This window comes from Canis lupus, chromosome 18, assembly GCF_011100685.1.
Source record: "Canis lupus familiaris isolate Mischka breed German Shepherd chromosome 18, alternate assembly UU_Cfam_GSD_1.0, whole genome shotgun sequence".
NCBI classification, from domain to species: domain Eukaryota; kingdom Metazoa; phylum Chordata; class Mammalia; order Carnivora; family Canidae; genus Canis; species Canis lupus.
The window spans coordinates 16,874,885-16,886,987 of NC_049239.1; the positions used below are offsets into that span (position 1 = coordinate 16,874,885).

Consider the following 12,103-nt stretch of genomic DNA (forward strand, 5'->3'; position numbering starts at 1 on the left):
AGAGTTAGCATTATAAATTTTGGATAGAGTATTTGCCAGGAAATCCATGTACATACCTACATTCCTGCTATTATGACTTATGCTGTTGTGAATGATAGCAGTGGGTGGGGAGAGGCTTCTAGTTAGACATGCAATCCTTTAAAATCCAGTTTTTGCAGACAGTTCATAGAAACCAGCAATAGTAAGGATTATTGGCTAAATGCAGTAATAAAAAGCATAGAAGGGTCAAGGGCTAAAAGACATACTATTGACTCAAGGCTTTTCCACCAGTTTGTTGAATGGTCTTCAGTTTCAGGTCCCTGCCCTGTTGTTCAGTTTCATCATCAGGATGATCTTAATTACCTGTGTAATGTTCCATCATATCATTTGGCTGTAAAGTAGAGTGATAGGGAATAAACTACTCTGTGTACTTTCCAACAACCAAATGAGGTAAAAAAAAAAAAAAAGTAAAAATGTAAAATGAACTGCATTTAAGATACAAATAGCTAATATGTGCTAAAATTAGTAAGGTTACTATGTGCAACACCTTAAATAATACCACTTCAGAAATAGTCGATGCAGTGAGTCACCACAGTTTTTAAAAACCATAATCAAATGGTTCTGAATTTTGGCCATTAATATTTCAAATACAAGACAGTGACAGTTTCTTAAGCAGAGCACATCTTTTTTTTGAGCACATCTTTTTTGATGTGGGTTAAAGTACAGACATGCAGCCATTGCTCATTGCAGACTATCACTTGAGCAACCTCACTATGCATATAGTTACTTTGGCCTTTTCAGATATCCAGTCTTTGATCTTTAGCATGAGATAGTTCTATCTGAACTGTCTATAAAGATAGATTAAATAAATTATAAAATTTGTTTCCTTGGGTCTGATTACTTCTATTTAGGGTCATTCTTAAACAACATCTGGGTTCTGTAATTATTTTTCAGTTCTGCAAGTTAATACCATACATGTTTATAGATGCAGTTTGGTAGCAACAACTGAAAATTTTTGTTTTGCACAGGAGGAATGTGTGACCCTGGAGATTCTCATGAAAATGATATCTCCCTGTATGCAAAGATTGAAGGAAGAAAAGAGCACATTACACTGGATACACTTTCCTATTCCTCATATAAGGTATTTATGCCAATCCATGTGCTAAACGGCCCTACCCCAGATCTCCCTTGACAAGCCAAGGTCAAAACCATGAAGACCATGCTAGGTGTAGAGGAGAACACTCTCTTTTAGAATCCCAGGAGGTTGCCAGATTTCTCTAAAAATGACATGGACATTTTAATATTCAGATTTTTTTCCTGATACAAATGAAAAAGATTTTATGAGGAAAAAGAAATTACAGCCCATTGGAGATGATAAGATGGAGCCTAGTACTCTGACAATTATTCTTGTTCCCAAGAAAGCCCTAAATGTGGCTCTAATTATGGAGCCTCATAGACTTGTTATCAAGCATAATGAGTATTTATCCAGCATTCTAGGATTCGATAAGCAGAAAAGGTTGTAGAAGTATAGATTATTGCTACTTTTGCCTCTTTTTTCTAATTATAGCCATTTTCCTTTGCCCTTTGAATTTAGAACATGTACTGGCTCTGATTATTCACTAACATTGTAAAAAATTATGTGTGATGCTTGTCATTAGGTGTAGAATTATTTTTTCTAGTAGCAGATTTCTTTGTGCCGAGACTACACTCACACATTCATGATTAGTTTGGCTTTTCTCCACATTGATGTCCATCTCAGTACTGTAAAGAGCTCAAACACAACCAGCACCTAGCATTTCATGGTTTCAGTTAGGGAGACAGGAGATAAACACTGAGGCTAGAATAGGGAACAACCAGAGAAAGTATCTAGCACACCAGAGGGTCTACGGCCACCCAAGTTATACCATTTGGGATTTCATAATGGACTAGTTTTCTACCTGTGACTAGCTAGGGTTACACCTGCTCTGGTCATCTACGTGCCTCAGACCAAATCAATTATGTAAGTTATCCTGGATCAACACATTGACACTGGCTGTTACTGCTTAGCATCCTATTTTCAGAATACCTAGTTTGGCAGTCATTATTAATACCACACAAATTCACTTTAAAAGAGGACTGATGATAAAGTATAAATATGAAGTTGCCTTTGTCTTGTGCCAAGGCATATAAAAGGGATATATATGCTCTGACAACTTTTAAAGACCTTAGACTAATTTATCTTCAGGTAGAGAGGGCCTGATTAGTCACAGAGAGTTCCACGTTATATGCAAAAGAGGAATCCTGAGTGATTGAAACAAATGCCCACTGAAGGGGTCCCTGAGTGGATCATAAGGTTAAGAATCTGACTTCAGCTCAGGTCATGATCCCGGGGTCCTGGGATGGAGCCCTGCATTGGGGTCCCCACTCAGTGGGGAGCCTGCTTCTCCCTCTCCCACCCCCACCTGTCTGTGCGCGCTCTCTCTCTCTCTCTCTCTCTCACTCTCTCTCTGTGTCAAATAAATAAATAAAAGTCTTTTTTAAAAAATACCCCTGAAGACCACCTCTACTACATGAAATAACAAGTGGGACATGAAGGACCTTGCCTGGCGCGCTCAATAAATGGCAGTTATATACATAGTAATTGTAAGATTGAATCTAGGAGAATTCACAGACTCAGAGCGATTATGAGTGATTCTGGTTTTGTTTGTTTTCAAGGTTCCATCTTTAGTTTCCGTCGTCATCAATCCTGAACTTCAGACTCCTGCTACCAGATTTTGTCTCAGGCAAAAAAACCACCAAGGGCATAACAGGAATGTCTGGGCTGTCGATTTTTTCCACGTCTTACCTGTTCTCCCTTCTACGATGTCTCACATGATACAGTTTTCCATTAATCTGGGATGTGGAACACATCAACCTGGTAACAGGTAGGAAGCTCTATTTTGTGTGTGAACTAATTACAAATGAACACGTTGAGGAGCTTGGCTGGCTCAGTTGGTGGAGTGTGTAACTCTTGATCTCAGGGTTGTGAGATCAAGCCCCATGCCAGCATAGAGATTCCTTAAAAAATAAAATCTTTAAAAAAAATGAATCAGAGCGACTTCTCAGTAGGTTCTCAGCTGAATTTTTAATGCAACATCCTTTTTAAAAAAATGCATACTTTCCCCCAAAGGGGAGATCTTCAATTAATATACAGAGTATGGGGATACCTGGGTGGCGCAGCGGTTTAGCGCCTGCCTTTGGCCCAGGGCGCGATCCTGGAGACCCGGGATCGAATCCCACATCAGGCTCCCGGTGCATGGAGCCTGCTTCTCCCTCTGCCTGTGTCTCTGCCTCTCTCTCTCTCTCTGTGACTATCATAAAAAAAATAAATAAAAATTAAAAAAAATAATAATAATATACAGAGTATGATTGGATGAGTTTAAGTAGAAATGACTTCATTCTAAGAGCTTGGTCTTAGGCATCAGAAGTGTTTGCACACTCCATGGCAGCCATCCATGCTGACAGATTGCTGAGAGAGAAGAAAAACAAATAACTGGGGGAAGGAAAAAAAAAAAAAAGCCTGACCTCATGTTGGTTAGTGACCCCCTAATAATAGGCACGGAAATCAATTAGCACTTCAAGAGCTCTGACTTCTCAGTTTCACTCGAGGAAGTGTTGCTCGCCCTTTCTACGAATTTTGTGAGTCTCACATTCACGGGATGAGGTGGCGGTGTGAGACGTGGTAATTGCCTTGCCATTTCTCAAATTGAAGAGCACAAACACAAGTTCCCATTTGTTGGCTTTAAAAGATAGTTTGTTTCTCTAGCAGTGATTTAACTGTTTGCCCTTTGAAGGCTGGTCAGACTTCAGTGGAGGGGAAAACAATCATTTTGGAAACAGCATCTTAAAATTCGTTGCCCTTGCTCTGCAAATGTTTAAAGTACTTAACGAGGGGTGAGTCTTTTCATTTTCTTTTCTTTGTGTTTTTTTGTTGTGCTTGTTCTGGCGTTACCAGCATCAGCTTAGAGTTTTCCACCAACCATGGGCGTTCCTGGTCGCTCCTGCACACTGAGTGTTTACCTGAGATCTGTGCTGGACCCCACCTCCCCCACAGCACTATCTACTCCTCCGAAAACTATAGCGGGTGAGTAAATTCTCTCCGAGAGATCAGGAGATTTGAATCTGTGTTGTGACTCAAAATCAGTGAGGAAGGCTGAGATTATATTTTTTCATAATTGGTCAGGAAGTTTCCTGCTGATTTTCAGGGACATTTAGGAAGGACCTCATTTAAAAAAAAAAAAAAAAAACAATAACTTCTGTAAATCTGATGCAAGACCACAATTTGTAGGGTCACTCATTCTTTGTGTACTTGGCTTTTCTATTTTGGATACATAAATTTAAATTCTGTATAGTGATTACACAGTTATTGCCCAAAGGCTTCTTGCCCAAATACTTATGGAAAGTTGCAGCATAGAGAGGTGGAAGAAAGTTAAGCCATGGAGTTGAACGAGGGTTCAAATTCTGCTTCTACCACCTACTTGAGTAGTATATCTATTCTCCAACTTTCACCTTCTTTCCACATAAATTAAGGACAGTGATATACCCCTTTGAGGGCTGTTTGGAGAATTAAAGATGACTGTGCCAGATACTTTCCACCTTACAAAATAAGTACTGGATAAACCAGTAAAAATATCTCCAAGCATGGCAAAATTAAGTTGAGAATTATTTTCTTTCTTAGCCTCTTTTTAAATGTGCATAAGATTGGGGATAGGAAAAGAAAGACAGAGAGAGAGAGAGAGAGAGAGGAAGGAAGGAAGGAAGGAAGGAAGGAAGGAAGGAAGGAAGGAAGGAAGGAAGGAAGGAAGGAAGGAAGGAAGGAAGGAAGGAAGGAAGGAAAAAAAAGAAAAAGTTATCAAGGCTAATACCGCTCCTGTGTCTGCACAGATGCACATCATAGAATAATATCTAAGGTCTGAGTATTGATGTAAAAATGTCTAAAAAGAATGTCTAAAAACAAACTATCACTTGCTTTTAAGAGTAAACCCATTACTCTAGTGTGATATGAATGTTTTTAGCAGTTGTGTGTCTGTCTGAAAACTCTAAACAAACTCCACAGGTGAATTTAAAGAATTTGTTACCAAACTTTAGTGCTGTCCCAAGCATACGGAAACTAGAACATTAAAGACATGTAAAATAGGTTCAAACGATGTGAAATGTAGTTTTGTGAAGCTGTTTTGTGCTAAATTTCTTGCAGGTGGAACCGAATAACGATTCCCCTTCCTAATGCAGCACTAACCAGGGACACCAGAATTCGCTGGAGACAAACGGGACCAATCCTTGGAAACATGTGGGCAATTGATAATGGTTAGTTTATGCCTGTCATAATCACATGCCATTGATGTAGAATCTTCCTGTGCTTTTGTTCGTTGGCACAGACTTAATCACATTTCTAAGTCATGGTCTTGCGATTCATTAAACGCCCTTTCTTCCCTTTCTCCTTTGCATTCCGTTAGAAGCCCAGGGATATGCACAATCAGAAAAAAAAGGCAGCAGAGTCAGCAATATTAGATGCCAGAACGTTTCAACATACATAATGTAAAAATGCGTAAAGCCCTGAAACTCAAATTCACAGCTGATGACAGGGGATATCCTAACATTTTCTTTGAATGTTTTACACAAAATTAACATAAATACTTACCATACTGCATGTATTAAAATAAGACCCATTCTTCTCTTAGTAACTACTGCAACATCTGGAATGCTTATCTTTTAGATGCAGACACCACATAAGGGAACATCATCTCTAAAATGAAACTTCTGAAGCAAAACTTCTACCTCCCTCTCAGAAAACAGTATAAGAGGAAAATTTAGATCTACATAATATATCCTATGTTATCTTTAATTTTTAAGTGCGTTGTTGATCGTTTTTGCATAACTTTAAAGCCAATTTCACTTATAACAAGTATACAGAAGAGAAGATATTTTAAGTTACTGGGGTGCATGACAATAAATTTCTTATGTTTGTTATTAATAGCCCACTCTGGTTTTTTAATAATTCTAATTACAGGCAGATTCGTAAGTTTCCTATTTTCAGAGTATATCAATTTGACTGAAGGTGCACTGTGAGGAAGTGGAAATGGAGTGAAAAGGAGGGACAAAATGTCAATCCTTAAGCAAACTTTAGTCAATTTTATAAAGTAGGAAAAGCCTACATCATTGTTTCATGCTGATTTTCCATGTTTTAATCATGTTTTTGGAGGCACCGTGGGTGGCTCAGTTGGTTAAGTGTCTCCCTTCGACTCAGGTCGTGATCTCCAAGTCCTAAGATTGAGCCCTGCATCAGGCTCCCTGCTTGGCAGGGAGTCTGCTTCTTTCTCCCTCTGTCCCTCCCCACTGCTCATCTTTTCTCCCTGTCTCTCAAATAAAAAAGTCTTTTTAAAAAAATTTTTTGCTATTTTTAAAAAAGATTTTATTTATTTATTGGAGACAGAGCACGAGTGGGGGGTGGGGAGGGGCAGAGAAGGGGAGAGAGGGATAAGCAGATGCCAAGCTGAGTGCAGAGCCTGACACGGGGCTCAATCCCACAACCCCCAGATCATGACCCCAGCTGAAACCAAAAGTCAGACACCCAACCAACTGAGCCAGCCACCCAGGTGTCCCAATCTTTTTGCTATTTTTGAATAATCAAAAAAATTGATACACATTTAATAGGATACATTCTTGAAACTCAGGAATAACTCCAGGCAAGATAATTTACTAATGAGACAATGTAAATTCTTTAAGCAGTCTATATTCAGGGAAAGACCAATAAGAGGCCCAGACTTCAAAGACCACATGAGTCATATGGACATAAACATAGTACATTTGCAAAACCATCTAAAGATTAATTTGGTAAAATGGACTTCCTTCATTGGTAGAACATGTTGTATAGCATTTGAATCACAACACCTGTTAGTTAGCTCTCAGGAATAAGTATGTGCCTCTGAACAGTAGGATATGGGTGACTCTTCCCCTGCCATCATACTTTTTAGGGGTTCTATAATGAACTTATATTACTTTGATAATAATAAAAGAAGTCAAAAAGCCAATAATAAAGCAAATGAGAAATTAAGAATGCTATGAGGCACATATAAGCCTTTGAAAAGCGTATCTAAATTTCCTAAGGAAGGCTATTACATGATGCCAAGAGGGAAAATAGAGGGATACAAAAAGTGTCCCACCATTGTGTTGTGAGTAGAATGAGAAAAGGTAAGAATATATGGAATGAGCATGCTTAGCAGTGCAGGACAAATGCAAAAATTGGGGCACAATCTCCTCAATTCTGTTACCATTCTATATGTGAGGTTTTCACAACAACAAGACCTGCTCTCTGGCTTCTTCATAAGGCAAAAAAAAATATCTTACTTCTGTTAGGTATGTTTTTCCTGCTAGTGTGTGCAGAAACTATTTTTGAAATTATCCTGAAATTCTTAGAAAAATGGAAAATCCTAGAGCAAAGTATGTTTGTTACCACTTTTAAAATTTTTCAACTTGATTAAATTAATAATAGCGATAAAGACAAATCCATCCTTTCCACACCCTTAGGGAAAAAAGCCTGTAAACTTACTCATGCTCTGAATCCCAGTGACCCCATCCTTAGCAGGAAGGGATGACAAGATTCCTAATTACATATTTTCATTGATTTGGAAAATCTTGGTTTTTTTGTTGAAATTTTTTACAATGGAAGCTTTTTGACCTATGACATGGGTACATTATAGGACAGCCCTCCAGAGTGATCCCGCAAGATGCAACGAACCACTTACAGGACTTAGAATAAATCCTACTGCAGCCATAAAATCAAGGGTGCTAGAAAAACAATCCATGAGCTTTACCAAGCTAAAGAATGAAGCCCTTTCCCGATTTCTCAGTACTTGTGCTGTTCAGTAGAGCTCCACAAGGCAGATGGGGTGGGCAGGATTCTTGACCCTAGTATCATGATGATCATAACCAGACGGTGCCAGGCAGCATCCTAAGCATGAACATTTCATTTACTCTTTCCTCCAAAGATCATTATCCCACTTTAAAGAATAGGAATGCTGAGGCTTAGACTGGATAAATCACTTATGCAGAGTTTCCTAGGTGAAATGGGAATTTGAATCCAGCGTTGTCACCTACAACCTCTCCGCCTGCTATCTGATCTCATCCTGAACCATCAGTTTCCCTCCACAAGCGTTGTTTCTGGCTTCTCTGCATCACACTTAAATCAATTGGCTCCAGAGAAGTGTTTGTAGGAGCATAGGGCACAGGGAAGTTTGTTTTAAAATGAAATTTAACTGTTTTTGACATGATTACAAGACAGAAAAAAGTGATAATGGAAGCCAAATTTGTGCCTAAAACTGAATATGTGAGGTCTTAACAACCATTGATTGCATCTCTAATTCTTCATTGGTTTTGTTCCATTTTGACACTTTTTGGTTTATTATTTTTTTATTGTACTGGTTGGTTATCAAGAGGCTTACTCTTTAATGTATTTGAGTCTGAGTATCTACCATTCAAACCATCAGGAACCCTCTTCTCATTCCAAAGATTAAAATTGAGGTTTTTAATATCATTATCAGTCAGGCCCACCATTTAGGAAAAGATCTGCATTTCAGAGAAGACTTAATTCTCAACAAGTTTTAACTCCCCATTTTAAGAAGGATAGATAAATATTTATAAAGATACGTACAATCACCTGCAATGCATTATCGATTTTTCCTAGGTAAGAATGGATGTTATAGTTTTTAAATTAAATTATTACATCTCCATTTCATGATATATCAAATTGATCCCTTGTAAATTCTTTGTTCCAACCTAAAAAAAAACTAAACTTAAAAAAAAAAAAAACTAAACTTTATAGAAAGTTCAAATCAGCAGCACACTATTCCGCCTGAAATCATTTTAGCTAATGAGGCTCCATTAAGGAACCCAAATCATATGTTCCTACCTTTTTTTGCTATGAAACATCAAAGTCTTAAAAGAAGTCAGCTAAAACAATTCCAGCAGATTTGTTGCTAAGCACTTACGTTATCACACAGCATTCTGTATGTCGCCCTGAATTGCTGCATACAATATGCATGTAATGGGCTAGATTTCATGGGTGTCGCTTCACAAAATTGATTCACATGCTAATGTTGTTCTTGGCTTTTCCAGTTGTTTTGCCATTTTCTTAAATGCTGTCTTTTGCCCTGCCTGCAGTTTATATTGGTCCGTCGTGTCTCAAGTTCTGTTCCGGCAGAGGACAGTGCACTCGACATGGTTGCAAGTAAGCATTTTAAAATAATAATTATACTTCTTTTTTTGAAATGTACTTTGTATATTGAAGCCATGAGTCATTTTAACTTGTTTTAATTTCCTTTTTAAGTTTTTGAGGTCTTTTCAAGACCAAAGTAGTATTCTCCAAATGGAATTTAAGCATAATAGAATTTTAAATGTATGTTGTAAGTGGAAGTTGATGAATAAATAACATTTCTATTAAGCTAAATTGTGAGCAAATTTAGCATACCTCGAGTAAATTTGTGAACAAATTTGAATTCTTCATAGCTTGATGACTGCCTTTTCTGTCTTTGGTTACATTCTTCAGTATGCTGTTTCTCCATAAACTTACTTGTTCTAGTGTTCTTGAGCCATGTTTTAATTCCTATCGGACTTTGTAAATGAATTATGCAAATCAATACTGACCCAAGACTAAAGGAAACTAGAATGAGCCAAATTTAGCTGATTTGATAAGAAAACTCATCTTTAAATATGATTTTGCCATCTTGCTTACTTGTGAAAATCATTTGGGTCTTCAAAATGATATATAATGTATTTTACATAATGATGTTGAATATGAAGTCTGAAATTATATATAAATAGTTAATGTCTAGTCCTCACTTGAAGCATTATGTTATGTTTATAACAAGAATGGATATTCATATGTATTGTCATTCCCATATTAATATTTAATTATAAAATATCCTGAAAATTCCTGAAACCACAATCTTTGTTATACAGATAAGTTTTCAACAACTGATCATCTAGTCTGTCCCTTTTTGTCCTCCAAGCAAAAAGAGTAATAATTAATTAATGGAGAACTCTTAAAAGAGAGTCCTATCTGAAATTATATGCATGAGGCAAGGCACTTGTCAGCACTGACATTAGAGTGTCATGTTAACTTTTTAACTATATTGCAATGAATTTAATTAACAAAGAAATCACACTGCACAATAGAAATGTTTTAAAAAGTATGAAAGAATTGAAAAGTTCCTATTCATATTTAAAAAATAAATATGCAAATCTGTGCTTTTTAATAAAACTACCAACTCCCACTCCGAAACACTGACTCATTAGATCTGGGAAGCATTATCTGGTGTTTCCTCGAGTTGTTATCTTCATCTGTCATCCGTAACCAGGCCATCCTCTCATTTAGTGCATTTCAAATAAAATTAACACAAGAACACCAGACATCTGTGTAATTCCTGAAGTTGTCCTGGAAAGTTTTGAAAACAAATTATCTAAAATGACAGCTGCTTTTATTAATGAAAATAGAAGTGCTATTTCTAAAAGACTCATCTATAATTATAATAGTTATACTTTATACTTCGTTTTTTGTGTACAGTATCCCTGTTAGCACTCGGTGGGTTTATTAAGGGAACCATCTGTGTCACTCATGAAAGCAAACAGAAATCTGAATGACAGTTTTATGCCTTCAGGCATTGTTCTTTTTTGACACTGTACATTATCTTGAATAATCCTATCCTCTTCCTCCTTCTGAGGTTTTTCAGAATATTTTCACCAGTTGGGCCTTGAGTTTTTCCCCTATTTCTGACAATGTTTTATGTAATATTCATTGGTTTTGTTCATTTGTGGCTGCACTAAACGTTTGGCTACTACATCCTTTTCCAGCAATATGTGACTTGTCAAGTAGAAGCAAAATTGCATAGAAAAGAAGTTTATATTCAATACCATTGGTTTCTTTTAAATGGATCCTTGTGTTTGGGGCTTTGTTTCTCTTCCCACTCTGCTCCCTCATCACTACTGTTATTTGCTACCAGGATACTACCTCTCCGGCTGCCTGGCACTTTCTTGCCTGTATATAATTCCCACCCAGGGTTTGTAAACTGACAACCCTTTGTCCTGATAAGCCCACCTCTGTTAGAGGTACTGGCGAGAAGGGCAGAGAGCATTACAAACCTTCCTCCATGGATGTCATCCCCGTAGCTTAACGCTAAGGCTCTTTATACTGGCATACAAGGTGACCACAATGCTACGTCTAAGGATGGGAGGATGGTACAATAGGGGATACATCTGGAGTCAGCAGAGCCTCATGCCATTCCTGAAATCTCCGACTGTGCTCCCCTACTGTTCTGCAAAACAAAGGCTGAAAATGTATTTTTTTTTACTTTTTTATTCTTTAAATATTTTATTTATTCATGAAAGACAGAGACAGAGAGAGAAAGAGGTGGAGACAGGCAGAGGGAGAAGCAGGCTCCATGCAGGGAGCCCGATGTGGGACTCGATCCCAGGACTCAGGGATCACACCCTGGGCCAAAGGCAGGCGTTCAATCACTGAGCCACGCAGGCGTCCCGCAAATGTATTTTTAAATATAAAATAAGCATTTTATCCCAATTACATAACTTTTGATTAAAAGTATACTGCCAAAAGCATTAAATGGAAACTGACTCCAATGTGAGTCATCTCTAAATGATCACCAGTTTCTCCCAATCACTGGTCCTAAGAAGACACATTTAAGATACACAGAAATGCATTTGCCCTGAAATGAGTTCTGGCAGTAGTCTTGTTGGGGGACTAATTCCAATCTGTGGCCATGGTAAACCACATTCCGTTTTCTAATATCAAAATGTGTCCTCTTTAGCTAAGTTTTTATCATTTTTGGAAACTACTTGGCTACTCACAGTGTAAGTTGGTGAGATAATATGTGAAAGAAGTTAACTGTTTGAGGCTTATTTACATGCTCCATAAATATTGGTTTTCTTTCCCACTCCCATCCCTAATGCCAAACAACTTTCAAACTTCACACTGCAGTAGTTCTTGGCATTTTAGGGTCCACCTTCTTGGCAGTATGATGATGACTATAAACCTTCTCCCCCATAATATCCAGTACACAAACAATTTTGCATTGGTTCATACACTCCAATGACCCTC

General features: G+C 37.7%; 1 protein-coding gene across 1 annotated transcript in view; it reads left to right on the forward strand.

The window, feature by feature from the left end:
• RELN (reelin) overlaps positions 1 to 12,103 on the forward strand; it is a 481,015-nt gene that overhangs the window by 319,689 nt on the left and 149,223 nt on the right. Inside the window, 5 exon segments of the mRNA XM_038562771.1 lie at positions 1,008 to 1,120; positions 2,674 to 2,882; positions 3,953 to 4,081; positions 5,192 to 5,301; positions 9,154 to 9,220. Coding sequence (XP_038418699.1) covers positions 1,008 to 1,120; positions 2,674 to 2,882; positions 3,953 to 4,081; positions 5,192 to 5,301; positions 9,154 to 9,220 — 628 coding nt within the window.